Genomic DNA, 23,532 nt, shown 5'->3' on the forward strand with positions numbered 1-23,532 from the left:
AGAATGAACATACCATGCAGATAGATCTAAATGGAAAGAGTCAAGTGGTATCATTGGAACGGCTCAAACCTGCACATATGTTACCGACTGAAGAGGACACAGAGGTCAGGCACAAAGCTCCACCATCCACACCACTGGACCAGGATGACACCACCTCACCACCACAAGAGGAAGCGATACCGCCACTACCAGCAACAGAAGCTGAAGAAGTTCAACCAATGCCTTCAGTACACCCAAGAGCTGGGTGTCTGGTGAAATACACTCCTGGAAATGGAAAAAAGAACACATTGACACCGGTGTGTCAGACCCACCATACTTGCTCCGGACACTGCGAGAGGGCTGTACAAGCAATGATCACACGCACGGCACAGCCGTAGGGGACCGCACCGCCACTTCCCAGCAAATTAGGGACACTGTTGCTCCTGGGGTATCGGCGAGGACCATTCGCAACCGTCTCCATGAAGCTGGGCTACGGTCCCGCACACCGTTAGGCCGTCTTCCGCTCACGCCCCAACATCGTGCAGCCGCCTCCAGTGGTGTCGCGACAGGCGTGAATGGAGGGACGAATGGAGACGTGTCGTCTTCAGCGATGAGAGTCGCTTCTGCCTTGGTGCCAATGATGGTCGTATGCGTGTTTGGCGCCGTGCAGGTGAGCGCCACAATCAGGACTGCATACGACCGAGGCACACAGGGCCAACACCCGGCATCATGGTGTGGAGAGCGATCTCCTACACTGGCCGTACACCACTGGTGATCGTCGAGGGGACACTGAATAGTGCACGGTACATCCAAACTGTCATCGAACCCATCGTTCTACCATTCCTAGACCAGCAAGGGAACTTGCTGTTCCAACAGGACAATGTACGTCCACATGTATCCCGTGCCACCCAACGTGCTCTAGAAGGTGTAAGTCAACTACCCTGGCCAGAAAAAACTACCCTGGCCAGAAAGATCTCCGGATCTGTCCCCCATTGAGCATGTTTGGGACTGGATGAAGCGTCGTCTCACGCGGTCTGCACATCCAGCACGAACGCTGGTCCAACTGAGGCGCCAGGTGGAAATGGCATGGCAAGCCGTTCCACAGGACTACATCCTGCATCTCTACGATCGTCTCCATGGGAGAATAGCAGCCTGCATTGCTGCGAAAGGTGGATATACACTGTACTAGTGCCGACATTGTGCATGCTCTGTTGCCTGTGTCTATGTGCCTGTGGTTCTGTCAGTGTGATCATGCGATGTATCTGACCCCAGGAATGTGTCAATAAAGTTTCCCCTTCCTGGGACAATGAATTCACGGTGTTCTAATTTCAATTTCCAGGAGTGTATAAATACCCCTACATTCCCGGAGCTCCGCTCTATCGGAGGGGGGCTGTGTGGGAGTCGCCAGCAGAACATCCGTAGATGCACAGTGAAGAATAGCATTATTCTGTGGTGGTGAGCACAAGGGACAGATTGTTTATTCTTTGATTATATATAATAGTTCTGTTGTTATTGATTCAATGTTAATATGAGCTTTTCGTTGCAATAAAAAAATAAAATATTATAGCCTAACTACTTCGTGAGTCTTTCTGAAGATTGTAATAATTAGTACGAGGCTAAAACTCTCCATCAAAGATAACATGCTGTGTCCTCCCTACCTAAAAGTCATCAACCCAGTCACGAATTTCTCTTGATACCCCCTATGATTGTACTTTTGACAATAAGCATAGGTATGTTACTTAGTCAAATGCTTTTCAGAAATCAAGAAATACTGCATCTACCTCACAGTCTTAATCCAAAACTTTATGTCACATGAGAAAAGTGCAAGTTGGGTTTCATATGATCGGTGTCTTCAGAATCCATGTTGGTTAACATTTAGGAGGTCATTATGTTCAAGATACCTCATTATGTTTGAACTCAGAATAAAGATTTCACAGTTATCAATGCCAAGGATACTGGATGGTAGTTTTGTGGATCACTTCTACTAACCTTCTTGTAGCCAGGTGTTACGTGTGCTTCTTTTTAAAAACTGGGCATGGTTTTTTGTTCGAGGGATGTATGATAGATTATAGTTAGACGTAGGGCTAACTCAATCGCAACTTCAGTATAGAATCAGACAGGGACTCCATTGGTTCTTGGAGCCTTATTCAGTTTTAACAATTTCAGCTGTTTCTCAACACCACTGACACTAATACTTGGGTCATTCATCTTTTCAGTGGTACAAGGTTTAAACTGGAGCAGTTCTCCTGGGTTTCCCTTTGTAAAGGAACATTTGAAACTGGAGTTAAGCATTTCTGTACCATAACAGTTCTCCAAACATTATCATCATGGTAATAGCATGCTGAAGTTTGGAGGATATAGGTTCAAATCCTATTTTAGCACCCTGTTTCAGATCTGAAAAGTTTATAAAGAAGGGCTCTAAGTTTTGTCCGAGGAAATTTTGAGCAATGTAATAGTATCACTATCATAACGAAACTGACATGGAACTCACTTGAAAGCCACAGAAAAGTTTAAAGATTAGTTAACGTGTATTAGGTGGTTGTAGACTGTAGTATATGGGCTAATATGAAGAAGTAGTTGAATATGGGGTATGACAGAGGTTTGACCATTCCCATTAAACTAATGAGCAATTCCATGTCAAATCAACAAGTGCTACAACCTGACCCTCTCAGATTTTTTTTTGAAATTAAGTATGCATATATTACTCTTAAATCATGACACAAATTAATTTTTTCACATTTTTCTGACAAAAAGTTACCAAGTAACGGCCCTTCAAAAATTGAAAAGACAACAAATTTTTGACTTGCGGAACAATATTGTTTCCTTTACAACTCGTGTTCTAATTAAGGTAGAATAATAAAATTTACTTAATTGGAAAGCTCTTTTAAAGAGCTTTTATATGATACCAAACATCATTAGTTTAATATATATATATATATATATATATATATATATATATATATATATATACAAATTGTTAAAAAAAAATTGTTGAATTTACCGAATTTTGAAAAACTGTATTTTTAAAATTCTCAATATATATATATATATATATATATATTAAAGATACACTTTACATCTACATATTCTGAAAATTTCAACTTGGGATGAGCATGGGATCACTATCAAAAGCAATTTTACGTTTACCACGATTCACCAAAATCACAGATAGGTGAATTTCTATTATTTTGCTACACATAAAAATATTACAGTGTTAGATTTTGTTACATGGCCCACAAATTGTACTTTTGAAACGAATAACTGCTTATTAAACTTTGGTGCTAACTACTTATTGATAGCTGTAAAACCACGGGGGGAAAAAAGGAAACTCTCTCTCATTTTAAAGATAATATGTAAAATGATTCTTTGGTTTTACTATCTGCAATCTATTCGGTATTTTATTTCTGGTTAATATTGTCAGCAATTTTCACCTAATGTTGAAAGTGACCCACACATTCTTTTGTTGTGAGGCAGCTGTAGTGAAATTATGTGATTAACTCTGAAATGTGTTTTGATTCTAGCTTAAAGGTACTTTTGTACAAACCTCATAAGAGTCTAAGTTTTTATGCCTACAACCAAGTTAATGTTTGCATACTATTAACATAATGAAAAAATTCTTTTCAGGGTGCAGGAATAGAGAATTAATATTGTGTAGTATTGAAATTTTTAGAATATGTAGATGTAAAGTGTTTCTTTCACATATATTTTTTTGAGAATTTTAAAAATACAGTTTTTCAAAATTCGATAAATTCAACAATGTTTTTATAAACAATACATATTAAACTAATAATGTTTGGTATCATACAAAAGCTCTTTAAGAGCTTTCCAATGAAGTAAACTTTATTGTTCTAGCTTAATTAGAACACGAGTTATAAAGAAAGCAACATTGTTCCGCGAGTCGAAAATTTGTCATTTTTTCAATTTTTTCAAGTCCGTTACTCGGTAACTTTTGATCAGAAAAATGTGAAAAAATTAATTTGTGGTACTATTTATGAGTACTATAGGCATACTTAATTCCATTTAAATCAAAGAGGGTAAGGTTGAAAACGATGGTTTCATTTGTTGATTTGACGTGGTACGACCCTAATATACAACACTGCAACAATTCTGCGAACAAATTTTCTACAGTGCATGACGGGGAGTGGGAATGAAAGTAAAGAAATAGTTCATTGCAATTGTTGTTGTTGTTTTGTTTTTGTTGTTGTAACACGGAGAAACAATTTTCAGCGGTAATTTACATTCAATCCAGATGTAATTTTGCTAAAAGTTAGAAGTTTCAACGTTATTAATGCTTCATAATGGATCTGCGTAATTAAATCGATGTTGACAAAAATTATGAACCGAAAACTAGTACTAAATCACATGAATTCAGACACCACTCTCACATGACAAACTTTGCAGTGCAAAAACGCTACGCACATGTCTACATCACGATTGAGAATATACAAATACTGAACAACCTAGTACCTTGGTTTCTCACTATCCGAGAATTCTACTTTCGCGCTACATGCTCCATTATCCAATATATAAACACGATTTAACATTTTTCCTACTCTCATCCAATCACTCGTTCATAATCGGCGCACACACACACACAGTGTCACCAACTCACAGTTAACACACAATTGTTTCCAGTCGCAGCGCTCCATTGCTGGGGAAGTGGAACTAGTGGACGACAAAACACTGTCTGAGTGTGTGATGTTTTGATGCGTGGAAGCTGTAGCTGGAGAAGTTCTGACTTATAAATATGGTTTCTGTTATTAAAGAACCAACAACCGGCAGTGCGGGTGATAGTCATAATGAATCGGACAAGGCTGTGAATAATTTATTAGCAAGACGTTTATCTAAAATTTTAGACACTCGCTTGGAAAATGACAAAGATACACTCGAGGCATTGAAAGAACTGTCATCGTTCTTCACTGAGAATACTCTTAAAGCTCGGCGTAATTTAAGAAGTAAAATAGAAAAGAGGAGCTTGGCCATAAACGAAGTAAGTACTTAATTTTATTTGATTGTCGCGTATTGAAATTATTTCACTATCGAACATAATGGAGTGTTGATATTGCTGAGAATTATTTAGCCAATCAGTTAACCCACGCCAGCAACATGTGATGTAAAAACTGATTCAGGTATTTTGACATTTCTTTGTAGGACAAATGTCGAAACTGGCTTTGTTAAACGAAAGTAAAATTATAGAGGCAATTGTTGTTGCAATCAAATAATAACTACCCAATCTGACCTAGACGTCACGCTAGGCCACAGATAAGTGTCTTACTACAGCCAAGACTTGAGGACACACACGTTCTAGCCCTTTTGTCAATTTGACACTTAGTTTTATTTTCATGTCAACAAAGTTCCAGCAGATTTTGTAAATTCTTTGGTTTGTTACGTATGTACATTCCGGAAAATATGAATTTGCAGAGAGTATGTATCTGTATCAACATACATATTCCACAAGCCACTCTATGGTGCATGGCAGAGGATTTCTCGTACCACTACTCATTTCCTTTCCTTTTCCATTCACGAATGGACTGAGGGAAAAAAAACTGTCTGTATGCCTGCATACAAGGTCTAATGTGTCTCTTATTTTATTTTTTTGGTTGGTTGGTTGGTTGGTTGTCATTGATTTGGGGGGGAAGGGACCAAACAGTGAGAACATCAGTCCCATCGGATTAGGGGAGGATGGAGAAGGAAATAGGCCTTGCCCTTTTAAAGAATCCGTCCCAGCATTTGCCTGAAGCGCCTTAGAGAAATCACGTAAAATGTAAATCAGGATGGCCAGACACGGTTTGAACCGTCGCCCTCCCAAATGTGAGTTCAGTGTACTAAACACTGCACTATCTTACTCCGTATCTTTGTGGTCCTTACGTGAAATGTTTGTTGACAGCGGTAGAATCGTCCTGCTGTCAGCTGCAAATGCCATTTCTCAAAATTTTGTTAATAGTGTTTTGTGAAAACAACCTCCAGTGACCTTCCTTAAGTTCCCATGGTGGGGATGCCAAACATTTGAGCAGTACTCGAGAATAGGTTGCACTAGTGTTCTATATGTGGTCTCGCTGGTAGGTTAGCCCCACTTTCCTAATCTTTTGCCAATAAACTGAAGCTGACAAGTCGCCTTCCGTACTGCTACTTGTAGGTGCTCGTTCCATTTCATATTGCTTTGCAGTATAAGGCCCAGATATTTAAACAACATGACTGTATCAAGTAGCAAACTACTAATACTGTATTCAAACATTACAGGATTGTTTTTCCTCCTCATGTTCATTAACATTAATGTTGCTACATTAAAAGCAAGCTGCCATTCATCGCAACAAATGGAAATTCTTAGTCATCCTATGTATGATGATGTAATGGGAATCAGGACCTAATTTCTCCCATAATTGAGATGCCATATCACGGATTGCATGGCCCCTCCTGCCAGAAGTTAGTCCTCCTCCTGGCGTGGATGTGTGTTTTCTTAGCATAAGTTAGTTTAAGTAGCTTCTAAGCCAAAGGACCAATGACCTCAGCAGTTCAGTCCCTTAGGAATTCACAGGGTCAACGTAAGGGTGTTGTGTGTGACGTCATTACGACACTGTGTTCACGATTTGGCTGTATTTGTAAATGTCGTCTTGTTGTGTTTCATGATGCCCTCTGGTGGTGTGTGTGCATGTGCTAAGTACAATGTGTTATATTGGGTTCATTTGAGCCTTGGTGTTGGATTTGTGAAGTCGTTGATAGTGTTTGTAATTCCAAACGTAAGGTTTGGAAGTTTTTTCAATGAGTTATCACTTTTTTTTAGGTGTTATTAGTTTGTTGTTTTAGTGTGGTAAATCATTTGTGTGTGTGTGGGGGGGGGGGGGGGGGGGGAGATTGGGCTGGTTGACCTAGTTTGCAGCGCCAGAATTTGTTGGCAGTAAATTATTATGTAAGGTTTGGAAGTTTTTTCAATGAGTTATCACTTTTTTTAGGTGTTATTAGTTTGTTGTTTTAGTGTGGTAAATCATTTGTGTGTGTGGGGGGGGGGGGGGGGGAGATTGGGCTGGTTGACCTAGTTTGCAGCGCCAGAATTTGTTGGCAGTAAATTATTATTTTATTCTTCTTGAATTGTGATGTTTTGTGTATTTATGGTGTACTGAATGTGTTTTAACTTGTATAGGGGTGTTTGATTTGCAGATATTTGAGGTTGTGGATTTCTTTTTCATAGTTCTAGGTGTTGGTGTTTTGCTATCAATAGTTGTGGTTGATCTATATAGGTCATCGGAAATGACCAATTCTCATTTTTGTAGTTGTAGGTGTTGGTGTTTTGGTATCGTAATCTGTGGTTTATCTGAATAGGTCAAGGGAAATGTCCGATTCCAATTTTCGTAGTTTAATTGTAGGTATTGGTGTTTTGGTATCGTCACCTGTGGTTGACCTATATAGGTCAAGGGAAGTGTCAGATTCCTGCAGATTTTATTGGTGTAGCGGACTATTGTAATATTTTTTTTTCTTCTTCTTGTTCATCATTTTGTGTTTCGGGATTGTGGTGTTTTTTTTCTGTTATATTTAGCCTGTCCTCATCCTAAAACCCCCAATTTTTCGTGGTTGCCCCATTAGCTTGATTGTATTTTTGGAGGGAGATGTTATTGTCTTATTTATATGTATTTTCGTGTTTGTTGCCGTGTGTATGTAGTGATGTCATAGGCGCCATATTGGAGATGCTTAGAATAACTTACAGCACACCCTGCCAATTGCTGTATAATGCCTAGTACTGTGCTAAACACAGTGTTGTTAGAGATGCGAACTAAACATTAGAAACGAACTCTCGAGGCTACTACTGTCACAAAGATGGGGACCAAATCAGTCAAGAAAAGTTATATGAATAGTGTGTATATTAGTGATCTTACATTCAATGGGAATGAAGCATCATGGTATAGTATGAGCATTATAAACATTACATTGAACTCAAATTATAATTTTGATAATATTTAATCATCTCCTAATACCACTTTAGTCTCTCAAGACTTCTTGTGCAAGACAATAAGAAAGACACCATTTTTGTGAGGAAAGTGATTGTAGAGAATTATTTGGTTACAATCAGAGCAATAACTATACTGAAATTGTCAAAATAAATACAGTTGTATATGTAACTGAGAATAATATGCAAATGTCAACACATCACTGATTAAGCTACAGCTCCATACATCCAGTTCATTCCTGCTGTTTGAGATTCAGCTGGAGTATTGTACAAAACTTGGAGAAATGCAACTTTTTTAATGAAGATCAGTGCAGAATATTGTAGTTTTTAGATAAAACCATTTGCTAATACATAATATGCATTGAAATATATATCATGCAAGGCCCCCATCTAATAGTGCCAGAAGGGTGCAGCAGAGTTAAGCCTGAAAGGGTTAAAGTGCACTTAAGGTGTCAGTGGCTCTTCCGCAGTGTGCTGCTGTTGGCGATTTGTTTCCATTGGTCATAGCCAATCGGGTGATCAGATACAGTGGCCACTGAAAATCACTGAATCAATTACTTATTTTGGCAGAAGATATGAATTGATTACTTTTGTTTTTGACATCAGTGGGATGAGATTTGCAATTATTGATCTGATTATTATCGATTATAAAGTTGGTTATTCGTTTTCACATGTATTTCTTGTATTAAAAGTTAACTGGAATATGATAGGATTCCTTGAGATATACTTTCATATTATAATGTTATAATTTGGTTGTGTGTTGGCGAAGCCAACAAACGTGGCTGGCTGTGATAAGTGACTGATCTATAGCATCACAATGAGAAAATGACTTGTGGAAAACAGACAGAAGTAATGACCCAGAAATACTTCCTTGTTGTAAACAGAACTTTAATGCATTAAGAAAAGTTACAAATAATTTCAGGAGTATGCACATCTTAAATGAAATTGAGAAATCGGACAGCAAAATAAAATCAGTGTGGAATATTGTTAAGAGAGACAGGCAAAGCAGTCATAGAAGTTGACATTATTTCTATTAAAGAGAATGGAAACATTATATAAGACAGTTGATGTGTAATACATATTTTTAATACCTATTTTTTTTAAAAAAATAGGTGAAAAACGAGTGCATATAGTCAGAGAAGAAAGAAAACATACAGTGAAGAAGTAATTCAGAGGACATCATTTCCTCAAATTTTTGAGAAGTTAATTACTCCAGGGTTGTCACCCACCTGTCTAGTTATGTCATACGTAGCCAATCACAGTTTGGATTTCAAAATGGTTATTCTACTGAATCAGCTATTTATATATTTACTGAACAATAATATTGTATTACAGAAGTTTAACTTTTATGGAATATGTACTTTATCAAATGCCTTGTTTAGTTCTTATTTAAGAAACAGAATGCAGGAAGCTAGTCTAGGCTGTTCAAATAATGCAAAGAGTGACACCACATCATCTGCATCGGGGAAAAATACAGTGGGAGTCCCACAGTTTCAATCATAGGGCCACTAGTGTTCTTGCTTTTTGTTAATGATCTGCCATTTTATTTGAATCGATAGGTAGAATTAATTCTGTTTTTTTTTAAATTATTTATTTTTAAAGTTATACAGTCCTTGTTGTAAAGGCGAGCAAAGAAGCTTCAACAAGAAAATTGTAAATGATGTATTTGTGAAAGTTACTGAATGGTTTTACACAAATAAGCCAGTTTTAAAGTTTGAAGAAATGCAGTTCCTCCAGTTTTAAACAAAAAAAGGTATACCACCACCTATTAACTTAGTACCAACAAGAAGTAATTAATAGGGTAGAAAATTGTAAGTTATTAGGTGTGCATTTTGATGAAAACTGCATTGGGATATAGAAGTTAGCATATTCAAAATGGTGCACCCTGGGCAACTTCCTTCAAGAAAAGGACAGCAAAAAGTCTACCCAAACAACGACCATACTGGATCAGTGAACTCTCACGGTCCCCACCGGCAGCTGCAAAAGCAAGACAAAAATTGCATTTTTAAATGCCAACTGACAAGGCACTTTGGTTCCAAATTAAATATCTTACAAATCAATGTAGAAAGAATCTCCAGAGACAAATGCAAATACCTAAGCAGATTGGCAACTGATAATACCATCGACATAATAGCTCTTCAAAAAACTCGCCAACCATCAGAAGCTCCTGAGGCAAGAATTTATATTAGAGGATATAAGCTGGTAGCACACATACCATCTTCTAACCATGGGTCAGCTATATACAATAGGAACACTCTGTCACCATAGAAAAATTACGGAAGAACAGCATCATGACATTGAAACAGTAACCATCGAAGTTATGGTATAACTATCACAGCTACTTACAAACCACCCAAACAACCTGAGTAAATTCTATACTTCCCACCTTCCCTCACCCTTGCATATGTATAGGGGACTTTAACAGCCATCGCACAAATTGGGGCTACAGCAACACTGATGAAAATGGTGAAAAACTAGCTCAGTGGATAGAAAAAGATGATCTATATGTGAGATATGATTCCAAGGACCTGAAAACTTTCCAATCCGCAAGATGGAATACAAACACCAACCCAGACTTGTGTATGGTTAGCAAGGACACTAACAACATCCCTGTACCCCATACATAGAAAGTACTAAAGAACTTCCCAAACAGTCAGCACAGGCTTACACTAGTCACATGGGGATAGAATTCCCCCTAGTAAACACCATCAGGAAGCCACAATGGAACTTTAACAAAGCAAATTGGCCATTATATACCAAAGAAATTGAAGACAGTATTCAATGCATCAAACCTGAAGTAGAAAACTATAAATGATTTATCAGGATGATTATCACTGCTGCTAAGAGAAACATACCCAAGGCTATCATAAGGAATATATACCTTGCTGGGATGAAGTCACTGAAAAGCTATACCAAGAGCAAAGCGAGAGCAGTGATAACAAAAAGGGGAAACAAATACTAAAATCATTAAACCAAAACTGGAAAAAAAGATAGAAAACATTAAAATCAGAGCTGAACTTTACCCACTCCAACAGAAAGGCATGGTCACTACTATGGAAATTGGGCTCTGCTTCTACTAAAATCATCAGTGAATCAACCTTAAGGGCCTCACAGATAGCACAGCACATTAAACAATGAGCTGAAAATGTTCCTCTTGACCGAACAGCGACAGCTGAAGTAAAGAAAGGGTTAAACGAAATGGCCAGAAATCTGCAACCTCACCCCTGTTACTCAAACACTTTCACAGAGTTAGAAATAAAGCCATTAGGAGCCTCAAAAATTGGAGAACCGCTGGCATGGACAAGATCTTCCCAGAATTCATCAAACACCTAGGGAAGAACGTCACCACTTGGCTAAGATTTTCACAACAACTGTCTCAACACCGGGATGATCCCATAGCAGTTTAAAGTAGCTCACACTATAGCCGTACTCAAACCAGGTAAACCACCCAAAGATCCAGCAAGCTATCACCCAGTAGCATTACTGAGCATAAGCTACAAATTGCCGGAATGACTCGTACACAACCGTATCTATACGGCTGTAGATGAAGTGATAGCACCATTCCAGGTAGGCTTCCACAATAACCGTAGCTGCTGCGACCAAGTACTGGCTTTGACATCATACATAGAAGCTGGCTTTCAAAGAGAACTGAAACCATCAGTGGCATTCATAGACTTAACAGCTGCCTACGATACTGTTTGGCTGGATGGGCTCATGCTGAAACTGAAGAAATCGATCCCATGCCTTCGGTTCACGACTCTCCTGAAGAACATGCTCACCAGTCGCCACTTTAAAGTGACGAGTGGAATGGTCGTAATTAACTTTTTTAAAAATCAAGAATGGACTACCTCAATGCTTAGTTTTAGCACCACTACTATTCAACCTTTATATCAACAATATGCCTAACACAGTGAGCATAAAATTCAGATACACTGACAACCTGACCATAGCAGTGCAAAGAAAATGTCTTGAACAAGGGGCAAAGACTTTAATGGGTGACCTTGAAGCTCCTAACAAATACTACATAAGGTGGCTATCTGCATCCAAACCCTTCTAAGACAGAAGTCTGCGCTTTTCACCTCGACAATAAAGCCGCCAAAGAAAGTCTGACCATGTTATATGACCAACAGAGGGCGAAACACAACTTCCATTCTAAATATTTGGTCGTAACACTGGACAGGATCCTGACCTACAAAGGACACCTTAAAAATCTTGGTCAGAAGCCCAAAGCACAGAATAATATTACTAGGAAATTGGCGGGTAGTTATGGGGGTCCAGGTGCATCAACTGTGCAAACAGCAGTGACATGAATAGTCTACACCACTGCAGAATACTGTGCTCCTGTCTGGAAGAGAAGTCACCATACCAACATGGTAGATAGGCAGCTCCATGATACTATGCGTATTATCACTGGGACATTAAAATCTACCCCAGTACCATGGCTCTCCGCCATCTTCAACATAGCACTGCCAAAACTAAATTGCAAAAAATATCTGTTAAAGAATGGGAAAAAATTAACACAAGTAGATGACACAAAATACCTACCTTTTCAAGACGTCATTACAAATTTACCAAATCACTGATTGAAGACCCGAAACCCAATGTGAAATAACCACTACATAAGAGGAAAGGATAGCTTCAACCTTACAGATGCTTGGAAAAAAGAGTGGACGAACTCAGTCAGTAATTATCACTTTATAGTTCACCCCTCAAAAGCACTAAAAGGGTTAGACTTTGCGAGGAAAGACTGGGTTAAGCTCAACTGTATCCGAAGTGGCCACACTAGATGCAAGGCCACTTTCTATAAATGGGGATTCGTAGATAACCCAAGCTGTCACTGTGGAGCACCTGAACAAACTCTGGACCACATCACAAGAGTGTACTCTACTAAGAAATTCTGTGGATCAGAAGAGAGCTTCATAGAATCCATACCTCAAGCTATGAAGTGGATCCACGACCTGTACATCGATGTGTAACCAATAGCTTCTTGTCTCGCTTGGTACATGTCACATATCTGTATATCATATCACATTGACCATTTGCATGTATAAGAAATATTCTATTTACTAGTTCATTATTTTAAATATATTTGTATATATATATTCCTTTGCGTTGTAATGACAATTTGTGTATATATGCTGCTGGCATGTCATACAATAAATATATCTTGCACATTGATGTCTTATGGAAAAATACTCTGGGGTTACTCCTCACATGAGGAAACAGTATTCACCACACAAAAGAAAGTAATTATAATCATGGTCGGAGTTCACATGTGTACAGCTTACAGGTACCTCATTACAGCTGTGAATATTAACCATGGGCGTAGACTACATTTATTCTCTTACAAAATTTGTTATCAAGAATCCATTTAAGTTTGAGAATAATAGACATATTCACAAGTACAAAACTAGAAGGAAAAATAATCTGCATTACCCTTTTAGTGAATCTAACATAAATTGGTGAAAGATGCAATTATAAAACTCTTTAGCAATCTACCCATGGAAATAAAATATCTCACAGATTGCAAAAATGTTTTCAAATGTAGACAAGATATTTCTCCTTAAGAACTCCTTCTATATCAGAGAGAAATTCATGAGTAGAGATAATTAGTCATTAAAAACTCTAAATGGTCAGCACATAGCTATATAAATATTATTTTTAAATTGTGTAAAAGTGTTTGATGTTTGTCCTGTTGATATTTTCCAAATCATAATATTTATCATGAATATTAAGTATGTGACAGGGTACTAACTACATGATCTATGCAACATTTGCCCAGTTTGTGTTTCCTAGGACCTTTATACTCTTTAACCCTAAATAAACAGATAGATGAAAATAAAATACTGGCACTTGGTGATTAGTATTTGAGAGACTGGAGTAAAGTAAAGCTGGAGTAAAGTAGGGTGTTAGTAATTGTTTTACGTATTTCATCTGTTGTATTTGTTTGTCACTTGAAAGGGTAAAGTTTTCAGTTTGGATTGCCACCATTACATAAAAAGGTCTCATGAACACTTTACACTAAAAAGCAGTTCCATATATTTTCTATATTTAGAGCTGAAGGTTGAATATGTGTGATACTTGTTAAAGAATTCTAAATAATAGCGTGAGTTGTTGACTTGCTTCTGAATGTGGGTTCCATAATTTTTTTTTTTTTTTTTTTTTTTTTTTTTTAAACAGGACTTCCTTTCATCATTTAGGGAAGTGAAAGAAGCATTAGATGCAATCCATAATGATGTTTCAGCTATGAATGATGCCGTTCAGAACATGACAGACCGTCTAAAAGCCACAAAAACAAGAACCCAACAGCTAATTGACCAGACTACAAAACTGCAGTCAGATAGGTAAGCATGTTCTGTATTCATTTTTCATGTGATATTTCAGATAAGGTGAAAGCAAATTCTGTATTCAACTCAAATTATTCACTGTAAAAGTAATGATACTCCAAAGATGTAAATGGAGCTATTTAGATTAAGGTCTCTTTAACGTGTTTTTCTTGAGGTTTTGTTCCAGTAATAATGTTGGGCAGGTGGGAAGTCTTTTTACAATATATCCTTCATTCCCGTAACCCCCCCCCCCCCAGTCTCAACTTTCTGTATGTGGTGGACCAGCATTCTGAATGAGACGAGATTAATTTTTCAACAGAATATTTAGATTTTCAATTTTTGTTCTTGGTACAGAGTATTTGCAGTACACTGAAGAGTCATGACAAGGATTGGGCTGGTGTGATACTGAATAACACCGCCAACCTACACCTGGTTCACATTCTCACCGTTCTCACAATCAGTTATGCTGATTTGGTAATGCATTGGTGAGGCATTGCTGCTTTCAGTACGCTTCCAAAGTACCCTCAAATAATAAATCAGAGAGCTGTAAATGGTAATGGGTGGCCACAGGGCAGGGCAGGGACAGATCTTGGCCCCTCCCTTCCCATCCCTTTGCAGTCTGTTGGCAGCCTCCCTGGTGTCTCACTTCATACCCCTAGTGGAAGATTTTTCTGAATAAATGTAGCACACAGCCAATATCTGAAAAGTATCCTACCATTCGTATTTAGTAATTTTATACACTCACTCATAGATGATGCCCACTTCCTTCAGTATCATTGCCCTTGTCCAGTGCTGGACAATCTGGTATCAGACTGTGGGATCCAAATGCACTGTTCGATCTGGTATAAGAATGTATTTTCCATTGCAGTTGATTGCCGCACTAGAAACTCCCTTGGAGAGAGCTGATTTCACATCGTTGAGCCCGTAGCATCACCTACTTGCTGTAGACAGTGTGGCAAGCTGGGCTATACTATGCTGCAAGTGCCACGGCTACCATGCCTGAAATCAAAGACAGTTGTAACCATTGCCATGGGTCAACACCAGACACTGTATTACGACCAAAGCTATGAGTGTCCAGGCTGTTGAACCTGCTGTTAGTGCACCATCGTCAACTACCAATGCTGATGCAGTGCGTCAAGCATCAACCCCGTTGCTGTTCTCTTCGTCAAAAGTTAAAGTAAATCTTGCTGACCATATGTATTTGCACTTTCCACCGCTTCACTGCAAGTCATTGTTGGACATCATTGTGGTTAGGGTGTAACTTTTATTTGAGTACCATGATTTTTGCTGAAGTTTTGTGGTCTGTAAGTAACAGTTAATCCCATATTTTGTAACTATGCCTGACTTACGTCCTTAGCTGCAAAAGAAGCCAGAAGCGTCTGCTAAAAGTTTCAACACATACCCTGTTGATACTTTAAATGAACAAAGTAACAAACTTGCCCTCCAGAAACTAGGCTTACAAGAATTGCAATACAGATTGGAACAAAGGCACAAAACCAGACATAAAGCTAGCCAGACTAAAAGTTCCCCAGGGGCCTCTTCAGCTAGTTCTGCAATATCTGTACCAACCATTGTAAGGAGCTTTCCTGCTGTGACTTTTATCCCTACATTTTCAGGAAAACTGAACAACATTCTCTATTTTCATACAGCGTTAGAGACATAAAGCATAATTGCCCTGTGACATAGGGCGCAATTGCTCTTTGCCAGAAGCGTTTCTGCGAAACATAGCGAGGTTAAAGTTTTCGAGTGACACATGCTCCTATGTCGAATCTGCTGATGCATTAAGAGATGCAGAAACATTTGAAGCCTTCGTGCTCAGTTTAGCAGAGCACTCTTCACTCAGAAGAGAAGTCGGTTACTACAGAGACTGTTTATCTACACTATAGCAAAAGCCGAATGAAGATTTTGCCACGTCTTATCGCATGTATGTACTGAGATAGGAGGCTACTTAGGATCAGCTGACAATTGAGTCAGTGTCTTCATACCCAGACTAAACCCATAGATATGTAGAGGTTGGCCTCACATACTTCACTGCACAAAGCTCTAAGGTTAGCTAAGTGATGCGAGGAGGCAGGACAGTTTGTTTCTGCTCCATCACAAAGCAATGAACCACACTCTGTTTTTGTAAATGGCATGCTCTGCAAACATTTTGTAAAACCTAATGATTCGACCAAATATTGTTGACACTATGTTGTACTATAAGGGGCATTCAAAAAGAAATGAGCCAGAGGCTGGAGTGCAGAAACCAGTGACAGGAGAGTAATATCATGGCGTGTGGAATGAGGTGTGGTTCCGACCAGAGCATGGAAGTTGACAGCCCGTCCGTAGAGGGCACACTTGCACATCACGTGACTATATAGAGCAGCTAGCAACAGCATGCATCAATCATCCAAGCTGCATTGCAAACTGTGACGTGGAGGCATAAAAAGAAGAGCAAAGAGGTGTTGTTCGTTTTCTGACAGCAAAAGTAGGTGGAGGAATGGACATTCATCAACAAATGTCACAAGTGTACGGTGAACACTGCCTGTCCCTTGCAAGGGTCAAGGCGTGACACAAGCGCTTCAGGGAAGGACGGATGTCATTAGCCGATGATGCACTGTCTGGAACACCACACTGCATTACCGATGACATCACCCAGCTGGTGGATGCACTCGTTACCCAGGACCACCAAGTGATAGTGAAAGCCATAGCCGCCGTGGTTACATTGAGCATCAGAAGTGTTCACACCATCGTGAAGGAACAACTGCACATGTGCAAAGTGTGTGCCCAATGGGTGCTCCATAGCCTTCAACCACACCAGGAAGCATGTTGAATGACCCACTGTCTTGGTCATCTGCAGCACTATGCTCGGGAAGGGAATGCGTTCCTGGCACAAGTGGTGGGCTTCGGATGCGTCATGGTGTCATTACCAGAATCAAAACGACAAAGTCTCCAGTGGAAGCATCGAGGGTCACCACATCAAATAAAGCAAAGGCCATCCGCACGAGTGAAGGAAAGGTTATTCTGACATTCTTCTTTGACCAAGATGGCCCCCTTCTGATTCACTTTGTAGCGGTTCTGCCTGCTTTATTTATTTCGTTATGTTGTCCTCAGTGTCGATGTACTGCATTGCTACACTGATTGAAATGTGGGTTTTGGAAGTAGAACACAGGCTACTTTAAATAATGTAGCCGATAGATGCACAGTTGCGTTTCACTGTCTTTTACTTTCAATTTTCACAACCCCCTAATAATAAACAGTTATATGTGGCCAGTACACTATTGTTCTAACTTCCCATAAACCTCATTATTAGTTTGCAGGCATATGTCCACATACTGCTACAATAGTTTACTGTTGAACATCTACAAGCAGTAAAAGCATAACCACATAATTCACAGTTCTTTCGGAATAATCGGGTACGTATGGAACAGACACTGTCATTGCTTTAACACAAGGCCCAATGTTGTAACACTTATTTCACTGTTAAGCTGATGCATTGTTGTTCTAACCAACACAGGCTCATCTGAAACTCGGTCGTGGACTGACTGTCTCTTGATCAAAAATCAGGCCCTTATATATCATCACAATAATAGGTACTGAAACTACACATTGTTCGAAGTTAAATTTACAGAAATGGCAAGTAAAACGTAACTCATTAAATTAACTGAATACAACAAAAAATTGATTTTTTTAACACTTTCTTCTATTACAAGAGTTAGGCCAAATTATTTGTTTAAATTATGAAATTAACAAATATAGTTACACAAACAATACTTTTGACAAAACTGTTAATTACTTTGGAATTAATTAAGGGCTGGTTTTGCTGACATGTTTCCAAATAGAACCAAATAGATACTTTAAGAATACTAGCACTTCGTCTTCCAAATGTTTACAGTTATTACAGAATTTATATTTGTTTATATATCAACAGTAGAATTTAAGTTACAAAACAATTACTAATTTCACCATATAATGAAAGACACTAACTAGGAATAGTCAAAGTAAATTAGAAAATCAATTACACACATAAAACTAAGCACAAAACTAGATCTGGTGCTCAATTCTTTAAAACTGAGGGCCTACCTTTCTCTTATGCGAAAACGCAGATCACACTCGTGTATGTTAGTGGTAATTAGTTCAAATTAAAATAATGAATTTAAGGAGGCAGATGGTAAAACAAGAGGGGAAGTAAAAATATCCCAGCTTGCTTCATCACAACTTCCTGCAGCACGGGACAACAGTGAATGCCCAGCATTACTCACAAACCTTGACCACCCTTCGCCAAGCAATCAAATCAAAACGATCAGGCAATCTCATCCGTGGGGTCATTCTGCCCCACAACAATGCAAAGCCTCATACAGCTAGCATAGTCGCAGCACTCCTGCAGAAATTCAAATGGGACATTCTCGGCCACCCTCCATATAGTCCGGACCTCTCTCCCTGCGATTACGCCATCTTTGGTACCCTTAAAAAGGCTCTAAGGGGGGCAAACAATTCACCTCAGACGACGATGTTAACTGGTTAACATCACAGCCTCGGGAATTTTTTGAGACAGCCATTTACTGCCTAGTGTAACAGTGGTACAAGTGTCTTAAGAGCCAGGGTCAATACTTCCAACATACGGGTACTGGTTTCTGTTATTATGCCTCCGGCTTGTTTCTTTTTTTTTTTTTACACTTCTTATATATGCCATGTGGTACAACACAAGAGCAACAGCTGCTCACAGAATTAGCAACAGTGGAATTTTCTGCAAAACACACAAAATGCAGGTGCCAGAATGAAATTTTCACTCTGCAGGGGAGTGTGCGCTGATATGAAACTTCCAGGCAGATTAAAACTGTGTGCCATACCGAGCCTCGAACTCGGGACCTTTGCTTGCAGAGTTTGCAGGAGAGCTTCTGTAAAGTTTGGAAGGTAGGAGACAAGGTACTGGCTGAAGTAAAGCTGTGAGGACGGAGCACGAGTCATGCTTGGGTACCTCAGTTGGTAGAGCACTTGCCCGCGAAAGGCAAAGGCCCCGAGTTTGAGTCTTGGTCCGGCACACAGTTTAAATCTGCCAGGAAGTTTCAAAATGCAGGTGATTTTTGAAAACATAACTGGAGGTGTCAGTAATATTTGAAAGTAATTATAACAGTATAGGTCACAAGGCATGTTTATTGAAGGGTGACCTGTTTCGAACATCACATGATGATCATCATCAGACCTACGGCTGTAATATAATACAGGATATAAATTAGAGGGATACATTATAAGAATTTAAAATTAGCTACAAAATTACAAAATGTAGATATACTCATCTGATGGACAGCAGTTCTGTATGGAGCAGGAACCACTGGATGACGATAGTAAACTGCTGGAGAGAGCTGCACAGCTATTTCTTAAATACTGTAGGCTCCACCTACAGCTGACAGCATGATGTGGGTGTTAGCCAATCAGGTATAATTCAAGAGAATTATGTACAAAAAAATGTACTTATTAGTAAATAAAACATCAAAATTATGTAAAATAATTTTACATTAAAGCAGAAACAGTTCGTTAACATAGCTATTGTAAGGAAATATAGTAAAAACTTTAAAAAGGAAACAAACTAACCACATTTGCTGATAGGCTGCCCTCTAGGGGCACGCTGGAAAATAATCACAATGTTGTTGATTTCTATGGAGATCATGGATGCCATACCAAAGATCAGTGTGAATTCCAAAATTTTCTTTCACAGTAGAGCATGAAAATAAAAAGAATATCTATTTTCTAGTGCTTACAATTTCAAATCAAAACGGAAAACATTGTTTTGCTATTTGCAGAAAACCAGCATCAACAAATATAATAAATAATGCTACTTCATGTCATATTACTAAATATAAAAAGTATCCTTCAAAACAATGATTTTTTTTATTAAAATTCTCTCTTCACCCTGATACAGTCCAAAAAGAAACTGGTACTTCAAAACAATTTCTGTTGTCAATAACTGTAGTGCTAGTCAAGTCAGCTTTTTATGTCAAAAATTACAACAAACAAATAGCATTGTTACAAGTTCCAATAGCAAATATACTAAAATGACTTACATGGGACTTTATTGGCGAAGCTAATAAATATCAAAATTCTGACATCTGTAAAATACAGTGCAATGACTGCAATAAGCAATATATTGGAAAAACTGGTTGTAACATTTTAATATATTTTAGATAGCATACTACTGGTACTGCACTTATCAAATCCTTGTTTGGACAGTGTCTTGATGAACAAGATCATTCTGAAGGTTGCATTTCTAGCAATTTGAAAATTCTACATAATCTACCTAAACAGAAACTTCGTAATATGTTAGAAGAAACCAAAATCACTTCCTTACATCTTAGTACATTGTTATTACAATTAAAAATAATTGGAATATTAGGTCAGTCATGGCACTGCATTTTTCATTTATATTTGTTCTTCCAGAAATCATTTTAATTTATTTATTTTCGACATCACTCAATTTCACCAGGTTATTAAAAATATAGGCATATATTTTAGAAATATAGGCATATATTTTAGAAATATAGGCATATATTTTTCCTGTAATGTTGGTAGCCTCTCATACCATACTTGTTACTATTTGCTACAATATTACAATCTACAGGTATTAATATAGATTGATTCGTACATTAATGGCTACTGCTTATTTATATCCTGGGCCAGCATCTTTCAAGCATTATCTACTTCATTTATCAATGTTTATGGCTGCTTCAGTGGAAACCGCCTAAGATCAGCATCCTCCGTCTCCATAGTAACTAACTGCTTCGTAATCTATGGAAAGTCATCTACTGGACATCACCTATCAATATTCACAGCCATCTCATTAGAAATTTCCCTGATGCTACATCTTTGGTATGGCGTCCATCATCTCCATACAAACCAACAACATCGTAATTATTTTCCAGCGTACCCCTCGAGGGTAACTTATAGACAACAAATGTGATGTTTGTTTCCTTTTTGAAGCTTTTAGTATATTTATTTGACAATAGTTGTGTTAACAAACTGTTTCTTCTTTAATATAAAATTATTTTACATAATTTTGATGTTTTATTTATTAATAAGTACATCTTTTTGTACATAATTCGAATCATACCTGATTGGCTAACACATCATGCGGTCAGCTGTAGGTGGAGCCTCCAGCATTTAAGAAATAGCTACACTGCTCTCTCCAGCAGTTGACTATCATCATTCAGCAGTCCCTGCTTCCTAAACAACTATTGTTCATTAAAATGGGTATATCTATGTTTTGTAAGGTTATAGCTAATTTTATTACATTACAGCTGTAGGTCTGAAGACACTCATGTGATGATTGAAACTGGTCACCTTTTAGCAAATGTGCCTTGCGATCTAGACTGTTATAATTATTTTCGAAAATGCAGCTCCACTGTGAGGAAACAGTAGTGGAGCAGGCCTCGCCAGCTATCCTCCCCTCCCATCAAGAGTAATTAATCCTGTCCAATATGGAAATGCGTACAAGGTGGCTAATGTCATTTTAGAAGGTAGGATCAGGGGAAGGCCTGTCAAAGTGTTTAGTAGGCACAGGGCTCAAATTATAATATTGTTTTCTTATAGTGACAAGTGTGCGCACAGGCTGCTTCTGTGGGCCACTTGAGAACACGGGTTCATACCGATTGGGAATAGCATACTGTACTTGGTACCATAACCTACTGTGGTTACGCTTTCTGCTATAATCGTACATTTCTCTCAAAATTATCAAGTTACTTTAACTGACAGCAGACTTCTATTCAACAATTCTTCCACACCCACTATTAGGTTCATTTTACTTACATACATAATAAAAATTTAAAATCTTTTCTTCTGTATTTGCCTGAAATACCTTTTGTGCTGCCATAATCGACAGCTTGCCTACGCTGCCTAATACACAAAAGCTTGCCTTCTGCAATCAATTGATAAATTATTAGTTCCAGAGCAAGGCCAAATTACTCTTAATCATGCCTCTGTGCACATCGCCAATTGGAATACACAAGAATACATGCATGGAGTGATTGTACCCAGCGTCATATCTGTCCCATCAACTCTTGTTTTCTGTGGACTGGCCATATGGATCACATATAACACGGGATATTGTTAAGCGATTCGAATCACCAAATCCAGCTGTACCCAAGCAGCAGTCATCAGGTGACTCTCATAACTAAAGACATTTTGAAATATGTTGCCACACCTGGGATTGTCTCCATGCCACCACACCATCCATCAGCACACCACTTCAATTGACCACATATTACCATTGTTGTTAACTGAAATTGCCCAGTTCAGATATCAAAATTTATTGTAATATTACTTGTAAAGAAGATAGAATTACTAACTTTGTAGCCTTGCCCCTTGTTTTCTAACTTCAGAGATTATAACGTTTTTTAGTAAACACCAAGGGAGCACTTTCCATATATTTAATCATTCCAATCATTTGAATAGTTCAACCATTTTATTTGCAGTCTCGAAAGGCAGTAAACTGCTCCTATGGAAAGGGATGGAAATGCACATGGTTGGCTGATAGGCTGAATGGAAGCAGCTTAATTTTTCATACATCATTTCAATTTTTGTTTTTCTGTTTTTATACTCTCTACAGAGTAACTGCATTTTACTGAAGAGTCATGACCAGTCTCGGACTGGTATGGTACCAGATACATCTGCCAACCCATGCCTTATTCACATGCACACCGTTCTTATAGTCAGTAATGTTGATGGAGTGAAGCCTTGATTCATCATTGCTCATGGAGGTACACTTCCAAAGTACCCTCCAGTAACAAATCAGAGGGCTGCAAATAGTCACGTGAGGGCCCGCGAGATGTACTAATGAGAGTGGCCTGGTACAGACTTGTCTTCCCATCCCTCTCTCGGCAATATGCATCTCAGTCTGTTGGTGGGTCATTCCATGGTAACTCACGTTACATATTGATGTTTATATTGTAAGTTTTGGACAATTAACAGAAGGAAATGTTTCTATTGAATATTTTATATGCCTCAAAACATAGTTTATACAGAATGCGCTATAAACCTTTATCACCATAATTGTTAAATTACTATATTTATAAAACCAAATCTTATAATTATTCTTGGTAACTGACGTTACATTTCCAAGAAATGGCTTTTGCATATGATAAAGAAAATAAAAAAGACTGCTCTGTTTTTATGTGAACATCAGATCTAATAAGTACTTTAACAAAGTTCCAAACATTTAATCTCCAATAGAATAAATATTAAAACATAATGAACAGGTAACTCACGTTACACATACGGTAACTCAAGTTTCATTGTCACAGATCACAGTCAAACTTG

General features: G+C 38.3%; 2 protein-coding genes across 2 annotated transcripts in view; one reads left to right on the plus strand and one right to left on the minus strand.

Moving 5' to 3' along the window:
• The window catches only part of LOC126259313 (actin-related protein 6), a 111,275-nt gene extending 106,683 nt beyond the window's left edge, over positions 1-4,592 (minus strand). The window contains exon 1 of the mRNA XM_049955990.1: positions 4,447-4,592. Coding sequence (XP_049811947.1) covers positions 4,447-4,538 — 92 coding nt within the window. The 5' untranslated portion in view covers positions 4,539-4,592. The remainder of the gene's footprint in view (positions 1-4,446) is intronic.
• Positions 4,593-4,661: 69 nt separating this feature from the next.
• LOC126259311 (conserved oligomeric Golgi complex subunit 6) overlaps positions 4,662-23,532 on the plus strand; it is a 119,189-nt gene continuing 100,318 nt past the window's right edge. The window contains exons 1-2 of the mRNA XM_049955988.1: positions 4,662-4,969; positions 14,099-14,262. Of these exons, the coding sequence (XP_049811945.1) occupies positions 4,727-4,969; positions 14,099-14,262 (407 nt within the window). The 5' untranslated portion in view covers positions 4,662-4,726. The remainder of the gene's footprint in view (positions 4,970-14,098; positions 14,263-23,532) is intronic.

The sequence above is a fragment of the Schistocerca nitens genome, chromosome 5 (assembly GCF_023898315.1).
Source record: "Schistocerca nitens isolate TAMUIC-IGC-003100 chromosome 5, iqSchNite1.1, whole genome shotgun sequence".
Lineage (NCBI taxonomy): Eukaryota > Metazoa > Arthropoda > Insecta > Orthoptera > Acrididae > Schistocerca > Schistocerca nitens.